The 22,045-nt window shown below is 45.9% G+C and overlaps 1 protein-coding gene across 1 annotated transcript in view; it reads left to right on the top strand.

Moving 5' to 3' along the window:
- Positions 1-21,695, top strand: part of LOC144144674 (scoloptoxin SSD14-like) — a 29,169-nt gene extending 7,474 nt beyond the window's left edge. The window contains exons 5-11 of the mRNA XM_077676201.1: positions 3,327-3,490; positions 6,648-6,852; positions 9,506-9,581; positions 10,383-10,573; positions 12,182-12,419; positions 14,348-14,461; positions 21,455-21,695. Of these exons, the coding sequence (XP_077532327.1) occupies positions 3,327-3,490; positions 6,648-6,852; positions 9,506-9,581; positions 10,383-10,573; positions 12,182-12,419; positions 14,348-14,461; positions 21,455-21,601 (1,135 nt within the window). The 3' untranslated portion in view covers positions 21,602-21,695. The remainder of the gene's footprint in view (positions 1-3,326; positions 3,491-6,647; positions 6,853-9,505; positions 9,582-10,382; positions 10,574-12,181; positions 12,420-14,347; positions 14,462-21,454) is intronic.
- Positions 21,696-22,045: the final 350 nt, after the last annotated feature.

A 22,045-nucleotide genomic window follows, 5' to 3' on the forward strand; every position in this document is an offset into this window, starting at 1 on the left:
TTTCGGGTTTTGGGGGCGTGTATTTCTGACTTTCGTTTGAATCAGTTTGCATAGAAAAAGCTTTGCGTTTAAACATCTTTCTTGTTAGAAAAGGATCGATGTTTTTTTTTTGCTCGAGGGTCATGCTTTCTCTATATGACCTTGATTGCCAGCCTTCACACTCCGACAGAACAACGTTGCCTCGCAGCGCAGTTTCTTTCTTCGCGGCAGCCGACGCATGTCCGTGGCTTGACACACCGGTGCAACCTCTTCCTTTTCCTACCGGGCACAAAATAAAGTTGTTCTCTCTCTCTCCCGAAGGCACGCGCGCTCTTCATTGACAGGCTTCGCTCATACGCGACACGAGTATTCAAAGTGAGTTAATGCACGCTCACGCGTCAAAAATGACGCTGAAGTTGTACTTTTGACCGGGCCACATCCCCCTCTGCGCCACCGAACAACCCTGGGCATCATCGATTAACCAGTCCTGGACAGTCCGCGGGAAGTCCGGAGACTGCCCTCAGACTGGAGGCTCCGTAGGAATACATCAGAAAATCGAGCGCCGGATTGACCCCGGGCAATACACGGACGTCCGGTACTTGTAATGGGCCCACTGTGACCAATGGACCACCGGAGAAGGTTGGATCGAGGAGATCTCCACGCACAAACTGAAGTTCGCTCTTTTTAGCCACTTCGTGGCAATCTGGAAACTTCGAATATATTGGCATGTTGTTTTCTTTCGGCACATTGTAGAGACGGGCCCCGCGAACTCTCTCAACCAAGGCTCATTCAGTGATGTCTAAGACACCTCTGTCAATCTCGACCAGGCACAATTAAATTCTAATTGTTGGGGTGGCTGAAACTGTCCATTTACATTACATTAACGATGAGACAGCCCAAGAGTAAAAAAAACACAGTTCACAACAGAAGACTGGTTGGTCGATAAATAAAAAAAAACATCAAGAAAAGCATGCTAACGTTTCATATAAAATTAAACCAATATCGTTAGATTGTTGGCATAGTGCCGACATTTCATCGAGTAGACTTGTTTTGTGATATGTAAACAAGGAACCTGTACGGGCCCCGAAATGTAATTGGTTTGTACCGATTGTCTTTTTTTTGGCGGTGTAAGTTTTTTCTGGCAACATTTGGTGGGGACTTTTCATTGTGTTTTCTTTATGTTCGAAATTTCTTAAGCTTACGTACTGGTTGTTAAGCTTTGACTTGCAATTGGGTACCAATTGGCGTGTGTTTTTTCAAGAATATATATTTTGTTTATGTTCTTTGCCAACGCCCTCGTCTAGGCACTAGATTTCGGCGCCCGTTAAAAATGCCTAGGTGGTCAAAATTAATATTTCTAATCTTTCAGTCTCACTTTCTTCAGTTTTAATCAGTCTCATCGCGGCCAAAAACCCTCTAGCAGTTGCGAGAATTCAGCAGAAGTGATAACTTACCTTCCACATCCTATTAGTTGGTTGTGCAGTCTGAAAAACAAGTATAAAACAAAAAAATGACGGAAGCTTACCCAGCGCGTAAGTCTTGAAGGTAGCGAAGCTGTTGCAACCTTCACGGCTACCATGAACATGAAGGTTAAAGTCCGCGATTGCAGCCGATTTGCTTCGTATTCGCTGCCGCAACCACATTTACTGCATCATTGTTGCAATAAGTGCGAGATTTTTCATTTTTTGGGAGTGATAATTATTATCACTCACAGGCATCTTCCTATAAGTACCTTGGAATCTATCTCACTCCCAATCTCTCCTGGTCTCACCACATTGCCACCATAAGCGCAAAAGCTTCCAAATCTTTAGGATATCTTCGCCGTAATTTACATAGCTGTCCCCCTCACGTCCGTCAACTAGCGTATCAAACCTTCGTCCGCCCACAGCTAGAATTTGCCGCTTCTATATGGTCCCCTCCCCACAACTACTTAATTAATATGCTAGAAGCGATTCAGAATAGGGCGGCCCGTTTCATTTCACGCAATCATGACTACCACAGCAGCGTAACTCAAATTAAGCACAACCTTTCACTTCAACCGCTCAGTACTCGCCGCGACATTTCCCTTCTCTGCCTCTTTCACAAATACGTATACAGCAATAGACAAACCCCACTTCACCTTGATGTTCCTTCCGTTACTTCACGTAGGTTGCATAATCACCTCAGTTTCACGCGGTTATATGGCTCAACTGATTCGTTCAACTCATCTGCTCTCCCTCGCGCCATACGTTTGTGGAATGATCTTCCAGACAGCATCGCATCAGTATCAGACAACAATACTTTCCGTCAATTACTGCTCACTCACTTTTTACAATAAGGTCTTGCCACTGTTTTCGCATTTTTTTTTGCCGTGTCCTGTATCCCTTTTTTTTCCTCCAATTTTTTTTTTTTTCTCTGCTGGAAGACTTTCTATTTGCTGGAAGACTTTCTTGGGCTTTCTATTTTTTCTTTCTTTCTTTTTTTTTTGCCAGTGTCGCACTTTGTGCCTGAGTACGAACATTTCATGCCGACAATGTCTCTTTACGTACGCAAGTATTGTTCTGCGTTTTTTCCTGTTATCTTTCCATTGTGCATACTCGAGACTGCAGAAACTGATTGGTGCTATTCGTCTGCGCATATTGGGGTATCTTTGGTTGTTCTCCTGTTTACCTACTAGCGTGTTAGCATTCAGTATACTTGCAATGTTTGTGCGCAGTTTACGTGTGTGCGATATGATATTGACTTTTCCTTTTCTTGTTATCGTTTTCGAACTTGCACGTGTATTGCGAACCTTGTCATAAGTTGTTCTGATGTTTTTTTAACTCGTGATTTTGTGATGATTGATCTGTAACTTTTTCCTTTGTTACCCCCCTTACTCAATGCCCTGAACAGGGGCCTGTAAGGTATTTTAAATAAATAAATATATCACCTTTGAGGGGCCGACGCAACGCGCCGACGTAACGCAGGCGATGAGGCGCGCCGTAGTGGAGCGCCCCTGATTAATTTTGGCCACCTGGAGATCTTTAACGTGCGTCGAAATCTCGTACACACGGGCTGAGACTATTACTGTACTCATTTTGTGGTCTCTCGTGGAACTAGCCGAAAAATAGCACCATCTGCAATGGAATGAGGTTTTTAGGGGGGGGGGAGTCCGAGAAGAGGGCCCGTAACTCTCTGGCGTGGGGTGCCGACACCTTATCAGGCCGTGGGGGGTGGGGAAGTGGACGTAAAAGGAGGGGATAGCCGTAAATATTAGGAGGAGTAGCACCATCTGCCCGACAAAAGAACCCTGTTAAAATAAAGCTTCTCTGGTCATTCATAACTTTGACACTTATGATTCCCTGCCTGCCGCGGTGTTCGTTCCCCAGGAAACCTTTCTGGAACTCGGAAGAGAAGCGGCCCTTGATAGCCGGGGAACTACTTGTGCAGAAGGACCTGGCCAGAACGCTGGCAGAAATCGCAAAGTATGGCCCGGACTACTTCTACAAAGGCAGCCTTGCCAGAACGATGGTGCGGGAGATTGCTGAACATGGTACGACGTGAACTTCCGTCACTTGTCTGAAGCCATCTTTTTTGAGGCAAAATGGTATCGATTTTTTAAGGCAAACCTCGTTTTCTAGGCAACGCGATAGCCATTCGGTAATTTATGCTTTCAGTTCCTCTTGGGAATGGTATGGAGGGAGGAAAAATGAGATAAAGACATAATAAACTGGAGAGGCCAGCCTGGCAAATTTGGCAGGTGTGTCACGTGAGATGTCGGTGGTAATGCGACAGATAAGTATATGGACGCACACTTATATTTGGGGAAAACTAAAGGGGAAATCAATGACCGTATACCACATAGCAGAACACGCTACTGGGAGTATCGGACATGAACAAGCGTTACGATCTCCGGAGACAAATATGCGAACGTTCTTGTAATCCATGTCACATGCAGTTGAATAGTTCTAGAAACATTGCAAAAAAACTATTGTTGCAGTGTATGCCATCTCAATAAAGTGCTAGAAAAAATTCAATAGAACTTTAGTCACGCGCACCGCGCTTGGGCACATCGGAAAATACATTGGGTCAAAATTGCAGCGGCTATTGTGCGTGGCGGATATGAATTCCCGAAGGTTTCCTGCCGCACATGATGCCACAAACTTAATCTGAAAGAATACTACACAAAACATTTCTGGAGGTTGATTCGACCTTGAACTTTCCGTGAATTGATCTGGCCGGTTGTTCATGTTCCCGTGTGGCCTGTTCTGCAGGATTTCTTCGTAACTGATTCGACACTTGTTTTGGGGGGCCGCTGTTAAGACTAGCAGTTGCACACTGACATATGGTTTAATTATTTGCAGTTCTCTGACTGTTGATAATATTATCAACAGTCAACTATATCAACACTATATCGACTGTTGATAGTTCCGTGTCCTCATGAATGAGTAACGAAGATTCTGTCGGACGCTACGTGGTGCTACAGGATGGAAATGTGAGCAGACCCCTAGTTTATTGCAGACGTTAAGAGAAAAGCAAGAACAATTGAAAGATGAGGCAATTTAAATCTTACAGTACAAGCGCTTGTACCGACAAGTAACGGGAAACTCGAGTACTTTCACAATATGCAGGGTGATCAAAGTTAAGTCGACAGATTTTTTAAAAAATTAGACGCTTGAATGTGCTTGAAGACCATCGCTACAGCAAAGTTATGCGCAAGGCGGACACACAATGAGGTGGTAACTAGTGATGTCGGTGGTTTAATTACTAAACTTGGATAATTAACTTTTTAGCGGCTGCAGTAAGCAGGCATGTTTGTATTGAAGAGTTAGACGCAACCTTATTTCTACGCAGTTTCATTTCGCAGAATTCTTCTAGCGCATTCGTACTCCGAGATATCTAACCGCGAAGTTTATTTGCCGTCCGCTAGATTACGTATGCTAAACATTGAAGACCGCCGCAAAGCTCCTCCCTTTTGTGACGTGCCTGCTGTGTACGGTGTTTAGAATGACAACGGGGTGGAGGCATAGGCAAAAGTGATAACTGGCACCATTTCAGTCTTGGCTGGCCTTATCGCAATTTGCACTAGGCGTAACCGCTATCGGAACACAGAACAAAAGGGAGGAGCTTGGCGCCGGTCGTCGTTGTCTAGCATGCGTAATCATGCGAATGGCAATTAAACTTAGCAGTTCGATATCTCAGAGTACGGATGTGCTAAAAGAATTCTGCCAAATGAAACTGCGTAGAAACACGACTACGTCCAACTTTTCAATACAAACATTCCTTCTTATTGCAGTCACTAAAAAGTTAATGATTTAATTTTAGTGATATACACCACTGACACCAATAATTAATACCTAATTTTGTGTCCCGCTGGGCGCATAACCTCACTGTAGAGGTCGTCTTCATGTAAAGCTAAGTGCCTAACTTTCAAAAAACCTGTCAGCTTAATTTGGGTCACCCTGTATACGATGTAGAAGACTTCGCGTCGGTTACCTGTTAAGACGCTGTCAGTCAACCTGCTGTTTTGCTGCATGCGTGTGTAAAACCGAGTGAAAGTGAGCGCTTAAGAAGTTGAGTACAATCGAGTAACTATGGAGTGAAGCCAGAACAACTAAATCAAGCAGGATATCACCAGTTTTCAGTGTCAAAAATAAAATGAATAGGTCAAATGCTTGCGCCTGTTAACAGTAACTTCGTTCATAATCACGTAGCAGGCAAATCGCAACTATCTCGCAAATTCGTACATTATCTGGTCCCGAAATTTATCCTTAAAGGGACCCTGCAACACTCTTTGAGCAGTACAAGTAAACCTGCGCGACGTTTAGATTACACTGCCAGGAATACCTGAGCCAAATATTACACGTGCACGTGAAGCGGTGAGCGCGCAAATCGATGTGAAAGACGCGGAAAAACAAACCGCTCTCTCTTCAGTTGTCCTCATTATGCATGGCCTAAGGGACGTCACATAGGCCATGGCTGCCCGATCGGCTGTCACTGGTCAACTTCGCGGCTAGATTCTCCCATTTCCGTCGTCGTCATCGGTGTGTACGAACCTCTTCTATGCCTGAACCTGTAGGCACAGTTTTGCCGTTTATTTTGTGTTTTGAGTGCGCGCGGAGTTTGAGTGATGAGCTCGATACTTCCCTTTCAACAGGACCACTCGACTACAAACGTTTATTGCTTCAAAAACGCCCTACCAGCCCCAGCGCGCACTTGCGAGCAGGCACCCATGCCTGCTTTTTTGTGGCACCAGACCGGAAATAGGCCCCTCCGCGTTGCGGAGAAAAGGAGAAAACTACCCGGCATGTGATATATCGAAGGCCGCCGAAGAGAACGCCGCGAGCCGCCCCCCTCTCCGGGAGAGAGCGCGCAGCTTTCGTCGCCTTGTCCGCGCTCGAGTTGAGAGGGAACGATTATGCGCGATTTCTCATCGCGCGTAGTTTCGTTAATTGTGAACGGATTTTCATAATTCTTGCGGGAGAAGATTTCTGGGACAATAGACTTTATTCCAAAATACTGTACTAGTAGTCGATGGCAAGTGTTGCAGGGTCCCTTTAATGTCTATAATGCCACATTCGCTAAAACGTAAATACGCACCAGGATGATATGTGATTGCGGCTCTTGTTATTTGCCTCCTGCGCACATCCTTTAGAATAAGCCGTTCTAAATTCCGCACAATACCCCACAATACAGCTTTTTGATTACAGGTGGCATTATGACCCTCAAGGACCTCCGCTCCTACAAGCCTACTTGGACGCAGCCAGTGAGCGTCACCTTTCGAGACGGTCGGGTAGCGTACTCGGCACCACCTCCGGCAGGTGGCGCCATCTACTCGTACATCATGTCCATCATGGACGCCTTTAGAAGCGACGACCATGCCGGTCTCCAAGATGACGTGCTCACGCTGCATAGGTGTGTGTCCTTTCCCGTAGCGTGGACTGGTTGCCGGGTACTGCGGTTCTTGCGGAACGAGCTTCAAAGTTTCAAAGTTTCAAAGTTCAAAGTTTCAAAGTATATTTCAAAAATGCAATAATGTGTGATTACATAATGTAAGTATACAAGAGAAGGTCCCAAGGTACGAAACCGTGGGCGGGACCTCCTAGGGCCAGAGCTTGTTGGTAGGGCCAGAGTCCTGCAATGCTTTTTAAAGGATTGATGGGCTTCAAAGCATTGGAAGACTCTTGTAAGGCGTTCGTGTTTAGTACAACAAAGGCTCTGAAGTATGGGTGCACTAAATAACAAAATGTTTGCAAAATGCAGTTTTCACTTGAGACTCGGATGGGAGTAATAAGAGTGATTTCACTCGATGAAGCGAAGGACGATAGTACTTGAAATCAGTGTTCCCAGATGGTGAAATTTGGAGCCAGATATCAAATATACGGGGAAATGTGGGTGCTAATGGCGTTGAGGTAGCAGTACAGCTACACCAAATAACATCAGGTGAAAATTGGGAAAAAAGTTGTCTTACTGTTTTGAACCATGTATTTCTTTCCTGAATGGAAGCTTCTCCAACTCCTAAACACCAATAGCGATTTATATTACTGTGCTGCCTGCATATTTTAATGTACTTCATAAGACGTTTCGGTTTTTATCAACACTTGAAAGTAATTATAAATGTAGTGTCACATTTTGTATTTGAAACAAACCACAGTGAATACCATCCTTAAAAATTATTTAGGCAAAACGTTCCACTACAATTTCCACCCAAAGCAATGTCTCCCCAAGTCATTTTGTTTGGTTGGTTGATTGTACAATGACCCGGAAAATATGTTAAATGCTCGCATGATAACTTTAGAGGAATATACGTTGCAACAGGTCTTAGGTTTGGATTTCAAGATAGGCAACAGTATAACCAGAGCTGTATTAGACGCAGGTTAACTTTCTTGCGAGCATATATATGCATATAGAAAATGGAGTAAGGGTTCTTTTGCTGTGACTGCGACAGATGAAAAACAAATGTCATTTCACTTCGCTGAAACTTATTTTGCTTACCTAATTATAGATATAATCAAGTTACCCGCTCCTTTAAAAGATGTACAAGAGCAAAGAAACGAACCAAAGTACTATTGTTTGGCTAATTGAATGTGGAGGAAAGATACAGTAGCACGAAATAGGTTATAACGACCGTATTTAAGTGGTGGTGCAACCTAGTGAAATTTCGACTAGGGGCTGGTGTTACAGTTAATTTCCAATCTGGCAATGCTGCTTGAAATCCGCAGCGTTCTATCGTTATTTTAATTTAGGGATACATGCAGACCATTCTACCCTAAGTATTATGCTTTATCGTTTCTGTGTAACCTATACGCGATGTATATTTTCGTTAGCGTTCCAAACTGCAAAACAAAAGTAATACGTGCAAGGACGGTAGACAAAAGTTGAATTTAGTATGACGCAGCATAGTCAGTAGTAAGATTTAATTTTGAAGAAATTAGACAGAAGAGTGCATAGAAATTTCGCGAACCTACACGGCAGCTTTGGGACCACTAATTTTGATAAAAAAAGAGTCGCAGTCCATTCTCTTTGCTGCGGGGAAAATAAGCCGCAAGCAACAGGGCACTATCACGTGGATGACATTATAAAAATGAAGAAAGCTCACACTAGAGCGTAAGACTTGAAAGTAGCGCAGCTGTACGTGAACTTCACTACAATCAAGACAGTTTAAGTCGACGATTGCAGCCTATTTGCTCCTTTTTTGCTGCAACGACATTTACTCCATAATTGTTGGTATAAGTGCGAGCTTCCTTCATTTTTGGAAGTGATAATCATTGGACATCACCTTGGACGGGCGTACGCTATGACGTGTCTTTCTGGTTGTGAGCAAGCGTTGCCACGACTACGGTGAACGCTGGAGTCTTTCTCGTTCCGAGCAAGCGTTGCCATGAAAACAGCGAACGTTGGAGCTTTTTTTGGCCACTCTTGGCCAATTTCTGAAGGTGGGTATGCTTGGCTTGAAAAACGTGCGGCGGGGATACTGGGTGGTCGCCGCGAGACACGCACGCACGAGCGCTCGGCATCTTTTTGGTTTTTTTTTTTACTGCCGGGCGGTCGCCGTGAGGAACAGGATCAGGATCGCGCACTCGCTATTTTGTACGTATTTTTAACTGTGGACACGCAAAATTACGTTTTGTTGGACAGCTTCGCTGTTAAATCGAAGGAGGGCAGGAATGTAGAAAGGAATAATACCTTAACAACTGTATAGCTTAGATTTTCCTGCACACGGAAAAATCGTAAGGGGACAACGAAAAGGCCGTTGAAAAAGGAAGAGTTAAGCAACATAGCCTAGGGACGTGTGCCCACAGCTACGACGTTAATGGTAGAGTTCAGTGATATTGAACAGAGCCATTCGTACCTGGCCGGTTCAAAATTGAAAGGTAGCGTAGGAGAGCCTATGCCCCTTGGGTGCTTTGACGTAGCACTGTCAGGCGCACTCAACAACCGCCAATGGTCAGTGAATTCCCTTATCCCTGATTGTGAAGTTCGTGCGATGAATTCCTTAACGTGTGTACAGGTTTTGTCATGGAGTACTATTTTAGAATTCAATACACTAACTTGTGTCTTTTTGCAGATTTGTTGAGGCTTGCAAGTTCGCCTACGCCAAGAGAGCCCTCCTTGGCGACCCCCGCTTTGTGAACGTTGCTGACGTAGGTATAGACCCGGCCGCCCACCTTTCGGTGACCAAAGTAGAAAGCTGGCACTGTGATGACATAAAGGCAATGACTTACAGCAAGCTTACCGAGGAAGCGTATCCTTTTGTATGCATTGTACAAAGGTCTGCGATTGTGCCTCGTACGATGATACCGTATACCGTTTCCTTTTAGAACGCATTGTTTAGCCAGAAGTTACACGCTTCTTAGAAGGCTTCAAAGAAGAAATATTCTGTCAACAAGGCAAGTTTCGTGGAAGCTTTCAAGTTTATGCACAGGAATCATATCTAAAGTATTGAACACTGGATGGCTGCTACGAGTAGTAGTTGTTCAGCATTCCTGCGCTGAATAACTTGCACTTGAAGAACAATTGCTTGTGCAGTGTACTTGAAGATCGGAGTGTTTCTGATGCGAGTAATCTACACTAACACACACATACACACGCACACGCACACCCGCACACACATGCACGCACACACACAAACAAACACATGCTACCCTTTATTCTCCATTGTACGCTGAACATCCGGTTTAATTTTGGTGTCACAGTTCTATTAGCGAACGGGTGGTAAGTTTGCTGCAACTCTGCTTGACGTGAGGTAGAAGACAGTGAAACACTCGTAAGGAGCAGTTTAATGAGCACACTACAAACCGCGCGCCGTGGAAACGGAAACGTGCTCCATACCTCTGTTACCATATTAGGCATTGTACTTTAGTGGGAAGATTACACTTAGTTGCAACATTGGTTCAAGGATAAAAATGGGATCAAGACACGCAATTTTTTTACTTGAAATGCAGGTAGTGCGAAACCTCACCTCCCCAGGCTACGCCGAGTCCACGCGATGGAAAATCAACGATGATCGAACGTACCATGACCCAGCTCACTACGATTTCGCTGGCGAGATTACGCCTCCCAGTAAAGGCACGGCGCACCTCTCCATGTGGGGAGACGGAGACGCGCTAAGCATCACCACCACCATCAACTCATAGTAGGTGTTTATATGTCTCCTGTCCAAGCTTCGGCCATGCTAAGTTTCTTGCTCGTTTATAGCGACGCAGCGCCTACAGTTTTCGTCCGACGGTACTCTTTCTCAGAGCTGCAGGCATGGCTACAATGCCATCCGATGTCATTCGAATATCTAGGACATGGCTAGCACCGGCCTTGGCGTCTGAAGCTGTCATGTAGAGGTTCCGTCTTAGCTTGTTTATGCCAAGGATGGTGGTGCGAGACCAGCTAGTGTACCGGTTGTCTTTTTCACCTTTCAATGCAATTACAATATCCATGGCTTACGATAGTGTCTGGTGTTTTAGGTGACTGCTTTTTGTTCGTTAGGTCACATTATGTTAGTTTAGGTTAGGTCACCTAGACTTAAGTTATCTAGAGCGAGGTATTGCCACATGTTGCATCTTTTACAAAACGTTTGTACACGTCGACATAGTGGAGTGCTTATATTACCGTTGAACGGCACTCTAGACACATCCTAATAATAAACTCACAGCAGGCGCATCTAAGTCCACGAGCATGTATCTTGAAACAGGGTCATCTAAGGACAGGCTTTTACCTCTGTTGCAATGCACACAAACGGGAATACGTGTGATCGTTTGTTTTCTAAAGGAGTGTATCGGTCATAAACAAAGTAGCGGGTAGAAGGTGAGAATAGCGATCCAAGATGGAGCAGGTTCAGAGTTTTGCGCGTATTTCGCTAACAATGCTGCTGATCGTCGCTCGTCTTTCGCGGATGGGCCTGAAAATTACTTTCGCGCAAACATTTGCACTTAGCACAATTGTGCAATGTTCCCAATATATTTGCCGGTTTAATTGTAAAATATTATGAGTACGAAGTATACTGTGCTGCAGAGAATAAATTTCCTGTTCTCAGATGTTGGGTTTTACTATAAAACACGTAATTGGCATTTTGTCTTTTCACGTTGAAAACTATGGTCCGAAGATGTCGTGATCGCCACAATGCTGGTGTTTTCGTGAAAAATTCAGGATATCGGTACACGAAAGCTTTTACGTAACATGAATATCCCGCCAACATGTGGCTTGCGCCATAACGCAAAGCGTCGTGGAGGTTTTCATTAGGTAGATGTATATACGGCTGAGGTAAACGTGCTCGCTTCATAATTTCTATACATTGGGGTTTCTAAGTTGGCCAGCTTCAAGCATGAACTCTGTATAGGCAAAGACCACATTCGCCAAGAACAAAAACTTCATAGTGCCTTTCTAAAAAGTAAACCCGTATTTAGTTCCAGCGTATCTAGTTCACTCGTGCTGTCATGTTTGATCTTTATAATCTCCTTTTAACAATTCGGTTGCTTATCTAACTAATATAGCTAAATTATTATTCGCTGCATGAAGGAAAAAATCCGGCATTGTGAGTACCAGATTTCACCACATTTCGTGCTCCTTCAACTAAAAAAAAAGAAAACTAAAAGTACGCAACACGAATCTCCAAAGTGACGGCCTAGATGGTCTCGCGTACAAAAAAATGAGAGGAGTAGCCTACATCCGATATAAAAAACACCAGAAATGTGTCTGTATTTTGACACTGTCTCCTGTGATTTCAAGTATTACCCCTCTCCTGGTGTTGAAGCTTCGGCAGCCTCGTGCGGAGCTCATCTGGAATAGTGTTTAACAACCACATGGACGACTTCTCGATCCCTGGAGAGAGCAACTACTGGGGTGTGGCGCCATCAAAAGCCAACTTTATCGAGCCGGGCAAACGACCCCAGTCGTCCATGAGTCCCACCATCGTACTCGACCCTAATGGAGATGCCGAACTCGTCGTTGGCGCATCGGGAGGACCAAAGATTACCACCGCCGTGGCACTGGTAAGACATCGTTAAAATGTCTTCACTTCACTTTTATGTCCAGGTTATATTCGCTAAAGACTCATGTTGAAAAAAAGCTGAACTTGAGGAATGTGTTATGTACAAAATAAATAAGGGCGTTAATGCTCAACTCCAAGACCATGGAGATGGGCTAAAATGAGTTTTGTGTTTTTGTTTTCATTATTCGGCCTATAATTGTTGGTTAGATAGTGTATAGACACAATCTGTTGGGCAGGAGAGGTGGAGGTACCCTGCCAAGGGCATGAAGTTACTACTATACCAGTGCGAATTGGATGCTGTTCAGATATAAGAACGGCTCGGCCGGATGCGGCCGCATATAGCTGCCTTAGCAGTTTGTGCTACTTGTCCAGCGAAAGGAACCTGCAGGAACCTGCACAGCTGGCGCAACACCTGCAGCAGGTGTTGCGCCAGCTGTGGCGTTGTTGGTTGCTAGGCAGCGTGAAGTCTTCCTAGGGGGTCCGCCATTTTTTTTTTTTTTTTTTTGCTAGAGCCACTGCGCGTACCGGGGATGTTCGGCGGTCACCGCGAGGCACGCGCTCACCAGCGCTCGGCATTTTCTTGGTATCTTTAACGTGTAACGCTTACACATTGGGCGCCATTCATTACGGCCAAATACCACAGCTCCGCTGTTAAAAGTAAATTAATGGCCTATTTTATATAGAACGTCTCAAAATTTCGTCTCTAGAACGTCTCTAGAACGTCATCAACTTTGTTCCGCTTTTACGAAATTGCGCGGAGCAGAACTGCAGTTGCAATTTTGAGCTGATCGCCAAATGGCGCCAGCGGAATAAAAAGTTTCTTTCGCCCGTCATAGATGGCACTGGCGCTGTTCCAATTCGGTCTTTCGCGGTAGGATTTTTTCAGGGCGTGCTTTGTCTTGTTTGTTTACCATCGTTTTAGGGGTAATTCTCGTACTTTCGCGCTTGTTTTACATCAGGGTCTGTTAGAAATCATGTAGGTTTTGTGAAGTTCAAGTTGTTAGGCATACAGTCCGTCCAGCATTGCTACTCATGTCCGGGGATGTGGTGTGTACAAGCAAGCGCACCACTAAACCTTGTTAAGAGTTTGTCGGACTTCAAGCACGGCAAGAAAAAATACTTACTTTAAATGAGAATGCGGACACAATTCGTGAAGTAACAGGTGGGCAAAAGAAACGCGACATTGATGCAGCACATGGTATTTCAGCCACTAGTCTTTCTACTACAATGAAAGGGAAAGACGACATCCTCTGCGCCAATTGTAAACCCGTCTCCTAAGGAAGTGTTGAGGCCTAAGTGGCAGCTGAAGACGCTCACGCAGACGTTGAAGATATCTAAGCTGCTTTGCCGAGAACTGGTTAAGTGATGGATACACTGAATATGCTGCCAGAGTTTGCCAGAAAGGCATGAGGATACGGCAGACGCAATGGGTGCACTACAAACTTGCGAGAAATCCTCACGGCCGTTGCTTAGAAAGCGCGCGCAAGGAAACCTTGCCGTCTTCTTCGGTGGGAAATACATTTGTAGTGCCCCGGGGGTTCTTCTTGTTCAGGTAACACTTTTCGTGGTCTCTTTTCTGCAATCGGATGTCAATTTTATTGGCGGAGCATTTACGCTTCGCAATTACGACGACGCATAAGCTTGCTGGACATTGCATAATAGAATGTAACGAATTAAGTGACCAAAAATGCCTAACTATGCCTAAGTATATATATATATATATATATATATATATATATATATATATATATATATATATATATATATATATATATATATATATATACTTAGGCATAGTTATATATAGTGAGTTACTAGCAGGCAACACCTGAAGGCCTGGTGCGAATCACTACTATGAGAATTCCCATTTGCACAGCACGGTTATCCTGGCTGTTGTAACACTCTTGCACTGCGTCCTCTACTGTGCAGGTAAGCATGCGTACCCTTTGGATGGAGAACAACATCAAGGATGCCATCGACTACCCTCGGGTGCACGACCAGTTGATTCCTGACTACATCATGGCCGAGCCAATGTTTTCAGAGGTGAGAGCGTGTGCGGACAACTATTCGCTTTAATCCAGCTGTAACTGCTCATAGTGTGGTTGCATTCATGTTTACAGAGGCTGTCGGCTAAGTAGGAGGAGGAAAAAATGTCAGTTTAATTGTAGTGTCGCCCTTAGTGGGACGCAGCCGTATCCCATCAAGCGTTGGTCCTTTGCTGCTCGTCAAAAACTGTCCACCAGTCGTTGCTGATCTTGAGGGCGTTAAGGTGTCGACTGCTCCTCACACCACTTCAAGAAAAAAGCGTATGGTAGTTTCTCCTTTAAAGGGACACTGAAGTGATTTGTCAACATTGCGACATTGCTAGCGCAAATTGTACGCCAGAGTCCACGGGCCATGTTTCGACCACACTGAGTGTGTTTACGCGAATTTATTTAGTAGAAAAATCAATTCGAAAATGCTGTCCTCTCTTCCCCCTCGCTAATTTTCTGTGGAATTTTCGTCAGACGTCAGGAAGAGATGACTTGGCTTGACTGCGCTACTGCACGGCTCGCCGAGTACGTTTCATATTCCAATAGAGACGGTAGATTGGAGTGAATGAGGGCCGTTGTGGCGGAAATTGCATGTGCGGGAATGCGCACGAGGGTTGAGGCCTCCATGTAGGGGGCACCCACTGATTTCTTCTTTTGCAAACAGTCACCTCCGGATCAGCTCCAGCCCTCAAGGGTATGTGTGTATGTATTTATTGTTCTTTGGAAAAGGAAGATTCTGTGCAAAACAGAAGGGCTACCCTTCTGGAAACAGGAAAAAGCAAAAAAAAAAACAGAAAACAAAAACAACAAAACCCAAAACCCCAAGGTAGATACATACATAAAACACATGCAACGAAAAAACACAAACAACACAGCATCAGTATGGGCTGGTGCGAGGGGGGCGACGCGCAACGCTGTATTCGCAAGCGGCCTAGGGTGAAAAACGTTCTGATTTCTTACCCACCACTTGGCTTCACAGAGCCAGAAAACATGTGGATTTACAACGTAGAAAACAGGAAAGTCTAGAGCAAAGGCACAGATGACAGAATAACAAATAAAATAACACCACACATAGGTATCATGACGTGAAATATGAGTGAAGTGGTTAGTAATGAAAACAGTAGAGCATGGACAGTGGAAGTAAACAACTGAAAAAGAATGAAACCGAAATTGAATTAGTGTAATGATGTTGGGTAGGTTGTAAAAGCAATAAAAGGTCGAAAACGACCAGTCACAAAAAGGTGACCGCCACCTGGCTAATGACCCTTAAAATAATGATGGTGAAATAACGAAAGGACAGCAATGCAAAGATGAGTGAATTACATTCAGAGCTACATTCACACTCCCAGTCACCAACCTATTCGCTCCATTCAATCGCACTGATTTCATTCATACCAAAGTCACGCATACATGAAAGAATTAAAAAAAACTATAAAAAGGCCAATAAGGGCGTAACCACAAAAGTGGCCGCAAGAAATGCGAGTGAAAAATAAAAGAATGGTAATAAGTGATTGAATAGGAAAAGAAGCTATACTGTGTCATTACAAGGAGGACTGCCTGGCCCCACACCTAAGTGGTGATAAGTTTGGAAAAACGATTAAGGCAGATTAGGCTGCCTACCATGGTCCGGGCTGCTAGCCAGCCCAGATCCGCATCTGTCAAACCAATTTCGTGGGCAGCCCTGCCAGCACACACGAGCCATCGCGCACCGAAAGTGAGCCCAGAGACCTTGACGGGCTTGGGACCAAGTACCGGGGCTAATGATGCGTACTTGGTTCTCTTTCCGGCATCCACGTCCTGGAGGGAACCGACGGTCACGTCCCAAGCTACCGCCACATCAATCACGTGGATCCGCTCCGGTAGCTCCAGAACGATGTCTGGCCGAAGCCTCACACCGTTCCGATCCGTGATGAGGCGTTCACGGGTGACTTTCGCGCCGGGGTGACGCTTCCGAAGCTTTTCAACCACCTGCGACTCAATGAAATTATGACGTGAGCAGCGCGGCGCCTGAACGAAGGTGCACTCTTGTAGGATGTCGAAGTCCGTCTACTTCTTGGCCCAGCAGCGCCTACAGAGGCGCTGCGGGACGAAGGTTCGCCAGAGTCAGTCGGCCCAGTGTTTAGTCCGCCGGCCGCCCACGGGTCATCGCGATTCGTTCATTCAGTTTGTTATTTTTGTACACTGTGTCAAGCTCCAAGTCCAGGTCGCTCCACACAAGCGCTGCACAAGCGCACATGCGACGCTTCGCTGACTGGTACGCTAGTAGGAAAATCTAAGGCCACTTGAAGGCGGGAGAAGTCAGCAAGGCCAATATATGTACTAAGGAAATAAAATCAACTGAAACTTTTACCGTACAGCGTAAAACTCGGGAGCAGGAAGCACTTTTTTGGGCTGGGTGAACAAGCACAGCGGTCAGCAGCCCGAAAACATCTGAGAACGCTTTTCCGTCTAAGAAGTGCAATGGCTCGACGTGATATATTGTGGAAATTTGGGGACGCTTACTGCAGGAGCGCTATAAAACAAATAGTCATCTAAGCTGCTTGAAATGCTAAAACTATACTGCTTATACATTATGTACCTTACAATTCCGACGCCGGTAGCGCGGGCTCGTGGCCGAGTGCTCTGGAGCTGTCACCTGAGTCACCTGAGCTGCTTAAAAGCTAAAACTAAATAAAAGTGTAAACTGGTTAACTGGTTATACATTCTATACATTATATTTCCGCCGTTGCCAGCACTGGCCCGTGGCCGAGTTGTCTCGAGCGCTAGGAATGATATTTTGCAAGTAGCGAATTCGAATCCAGGAAGGCACTTTTTTTTGTAAGCTGATTTATTCCGTTTTCGGCCGATGTTTTCTATAGTGAGTTTACCATTTTTGGGCCGTAACGTTTACTGCTCCAAGAGCGAGTTCGCAGAACGCGCGCAGACTGACACTGACGCGCTTGCCAGTTCACGTTGGCGTGCTGTTGCCATAAGCATCGACTGCTTGCGGGCAGTGGGCACAGGCAAGAATCAACAAACCCTTGGCCTGGTGCGAACACGCTTTTTACTATACAGGCATGAGTGAGGCAAGCTCCAAATATGGGGGAAAAGCGCATGGCATTTGAGCGTCTGCGGTGACGCGGAGGGCGTTCATGCACTGCGTGCGTAGGCCTCGGCTATTGATTGCTACGATTCCAAGCCGTCCTGGGAGGCTTATATTAGGCATTTTACAGCCGACAACATGGCGAAGCGCGGTAGGATGATTACTGAGATATCGAAAATTACCATCCAACGATGCCGTCGGATGTCAAGCATGTTGTTTTACAGAACCGAAACTTGTTTGAATGCTAATAGTGGGCATCGTCCAATCACGGTGCATTTCCTCCCGTCGTCACAGCGTTTATTTGGTGCGGCCGCCGCAGACCGCGCATGGTAGTTTTAGATGCGAAGCATATCATGGTCGGGGCTATGCCTCGCGTGCGCCGTCTGCACTCCACTGCGCATGCGCGTCTCTCCTCCATTCAGCTCTCCTCCAGCTAAATAACACTGCGCATGCCTTCCTCTCCTCCATTCCCCTCTCCCCAGCTGTATAAAAGCAGGTGCGCGCGCTGCGCGGCGTTGGGCGTTGAGTCTGCTCCGAGGCACCGCTGCGCCGGTGGTCGGGGCTATGTCCCGCGTGCGCCGTCCGCACTCCACTGCGCATGCGTGTCTCTCCTCCATTCTCCTCTCCCCAGTTGTACAAAAGCAGGTGCGCGCGCTTCGCGGCGTTCAGTCTGCTCCGAGGCACCGCTTGCGCCGGTTCTGCCCCGGTGGTGTAGGATGAGTTCGGATGGAACCAACAGCCCCGATCCAACGGCACCCATAAATGGGAAATTGAGTGAACCCCCATGCTGCTTCGCATCCTACTCATGGCTCCCCTATGGGAAGATGGTGTAATTTTTCTTCTTTCGAGCTTTATAAAATAATTGCCGACTTCTCAACCGGATAAATATTGAAAAGTGTGTTAATTTGAGCCAGTCTACGCAGTGCAAGTAAAAACGGGAGCTTGACCAATTCACTTCAGTGCCCTTTAAGGGAGAACCAGGAATGTATCATATATTGCTCCCCGTGAGAGGGAAAGTTCCTATTTTCAAAAGGGAGGAACGCGTTTCCCACTTGTAAGGGGCGGAAGATGTCCCTTATCGTGAGTTAACGGAGAAGCGTTCCTCCCCTTAGCCAGCATAGCGGCGCTACCCGAACAAGAGCTGTTTTGCGAGCAAGGCCTAGCGAGCTTACCAGTTCTTACGATCAATTTAGTAGATAGTAGGTAAGTTACTGTGATTGTGTGCACTTAATAATGGCTAACACAAACAAAATATTATCTACCCAGGTCCAGTACGGCGGTTAGCAAGCTATGACGCCATCCGAATGGGCATTCATCCCGTGAGGCGCTCCGCCTCCCCATTTCGCGCGAACGCGCTGCTGTAAGCAGAGAAGAAGTCTTAACGATTGCATTCAGAAGGCCTCCTCTATTTCTAACCCTGCCGTTCCATGACACACGAGACGACAAAGCTCCAGTGCGGCCGTTTGAAAAGAACCAGTTCTCGTTCAGAAAACAGTTGCATTCACTACGCGTATAAGTTCCCCGAAAACATTGGTCAAGCAGCTCATGTTACTTGTTGTGAATACCCAGACCCAGTCTCTGAACAGCCCGAGGGCTGTTCAGAGACTGGGTCTCTGAACAGCCTGCAACCGATACACCCACATGCAGGTCGGCTGCAACCGTCAAAGTCAACGCAAAAACGGCGTGAATAACGGATCCATCGGAACGAGAACGCCACTACACAATAAAATACACAGATGACACTGCCAACCATCTAGGCAGCTCGAAGTAAAGGTATTCTAAATGTGTGCAATTCACCAATAGGTGACGCTGAAAAAAAAAGAGGCGGGGGGGGGGGGGGGGGTAAACCTACTAAGCATCATTATCGGTGGGCGCTTACATTAATGTGTTTTCTCTATGCATTACAGAGGCTGCACATCATCGAGCAGAGATTGGGAACACTCAGAGCACAACAGAGCAACATACACTTCATTGAAGGCATTGCTAACGCACAATACACCCAATAGACAGCAGTGCAAGCACCGGACAAGGCATAATATGCGTATACGTACACATGACACAACACATGCTACATTTTTCACATGTCTACAACATTCACGTGATCACAAAGGCTTAAGTCTAAGAAGTATTTATAACACTGATCACAGAGCATGCAAGGAGGAACAATGAGTCTTTTTTTATTTTTTGTGATAGCACACTTTAATGAGTGCGCTTCACCGGGGATTTGTTTTTTCGTCGCTTGTAACATTGGTTAGTGCAGCATTTTATTATTTTCAATTTTCCTAAGAAGCAGCAAATAGCTCAAAGAACAAAAATAGCATGTGTAGAAAAACAATTCGATGCGGATGTTCGAATTATAACAATAATTTCCTCGCCTTCGTTTTTTTAGCGGAGAGCACACTCCTTGTCTACGAACTATTTGGGTACGCAAGCCGAAACGCTTCCCGACGTGGGCTTTGTGTTAGTAATTGCGGCATCGATATGCTATTGTTGGTGGTCGTTGGTGAAAAAAGCGGCACTTTAGTATCACCGTCATCGTCGTTTAACCTTGGAATCAGTAGAAAAGCGTCCAAAAATGCCGCAGTAACGTTCAACAGGGCGCAGGAAAGTCGCAAACACCAAGCATGCAGCGGTGCCCACAGAAGTTGCTCTGGCGCCGTGTGTTAGCGTGGCAAGCGCACAATAATAAAGAAAAAGAATAGTGAGAGGCCAAGGCAGAAACACAGGGGCGGTGTTGCGCAGAGCCGGCATAGACACCCGACGGCAAAATAAGCCGTGGCACGCAAGCGCGTGGCAAAATGCGTCACCGCACCATCTGACCTCGTGCTTCTGGTGTCGAGACACCACAGTGGGCCTCTCCACAACGGTGGAGTTTTCGTTTAGGGGCAAATCCCCTTAAGGGCTCTAGCTGCTGGCGTCTCATGTCGTCGTTGTACGCGTCCTCTCATGTAGTTACGGTACTAAAGCACCGGGAAACTCGTTTACACCTCGAGCTAGAACGTAACACCTATTAAAAAAAAACACCAGGACAGTCGTTTACGCCTCACGCCCAAGCGCTCAGTAACGCGTACTAAAAAATAAACCTGGACACTCGTTTACGCATCGCGCGAGAGATCTTCGTGCTTCAAAGACAAGAGCTTTTACAGCAACCCTGTCTACTTATACCCACCGACGGTTTCATATCCGTTGGCAAAAACGCCAAGGATATACTTACACACTGCATTCGCCCCTCCCCAGGTTTCAAGTTAGGGGAGATGGCCTGGAATTTTATTTGTGTGTGTGTGTGTGTGTGTGTGTGTGTGTGTGTGTGTGTGTGTGTGTGTGTGTGTGTGTGTGTGTGTGTGTGTGTGTGTGTGTGTGTGTGTGTGTGTGTGTGTGTGTGTGTGTGTGTGTGTGTGTGTGTGTGTGTGTGTGTGTGTGTGTGCGCGTGTGCGTGTGCGTGTGCGTGTGCGCGTGCGTGTGCTCCTCCCCTGCTTCACTTTTTGTTAGCGCTTTTCTGTCGTAGTCTCACTGTTGCTACTTCTATGCTGCTGTAGCCAAAATCACGCATCTATCGCGCTTGAATGAATCCCATTATAGCTTCCAAATTTCATACATTTAATTGGCTGGGGGACTGGATATATGCAAAAATTTGGGCACACAGATGGAAATTTTTTTGCTGTTGAATTTCGAACTGACAACGAAGCTCAGTGAAATCTCGTTGATACGATTTGACATAATACGTACTTTTGTCTTGTGAACACACACCCAATAAGTGTGTTATCTCTCGATAATACGTTTCTCGGATAATAGGTTTAATTTTTATCGTTCCCGGGAAAAACAGAATCGATAAGAGCTTGTTTACAAATGAAACGAGCTGAGGGGCAACCTTGGGATATACGGAAGAGCGAAAAGTTGCGGTTCGGTGTTTTGTTGCTGCAGATGTACGCTCTCCTGCTGAAAGCCAAAGGCCACAACATCGAGACGGCTGGAGGGGAGTTCAGCAATGTCCACGGCGTGCACCGGAAACACGGTCGCCTGTACGCGAACGCCGACTACAGAAGTGGTGGTGACGTGCACGGTGGCTGACAACGTTGACTATGGGACTCCGCCTTCTTCTTCACTACTGACAGCACTTGACAACCCCACGGCCCTATCATCATGAGCGTCCACAAAGCGACAATCACCGCACATCAGATTTTAAATAAAATTGCTGTTAACATTCTATGCTCCCGCCAATTGTCTCGTTTACCTATTAGTTGTATGAAAGGAACTCAATTACACCCAGCGATTCTCGTGAATATATTGTCACGGGCTGTTGCACCTTGTCAAAGGAAAGGACTTCAATGAAGTATCGAAGATTATCCTGGAGCTCAGTCATGAAAAGCTCTCCGCCAGAGATACGCGCCACTGCACTGATCGAAGCCAAGCTGTACATAGCCTTAGATAAAGGAGACGACGACGCTGAGAGCCTTGCGGACGCGCGCGCTCTTCCTTGGACATTGGAGCTGCCTTAGCTGCCGGCTTGTATTT

This window comes from Haemaphysalis longicornis, unplaced genomic scaffold (assembly GCF_048455015.1).
Source record: "Haemaphysalis longicornis isolate Haplotype H1 unplaced genomic scaffold, Haemaphysalis longicornis Haplotype H1 scaffold_7, whole genome shotgun sequence".
In the NCBI taxonomy this organism is placed as follows: Eukaryota; Metazoa; Arthropoda; class Arachnida; order Ixodida; family Ixodidae; genus Haemaphysalis; species Haemaphysalis longicornis.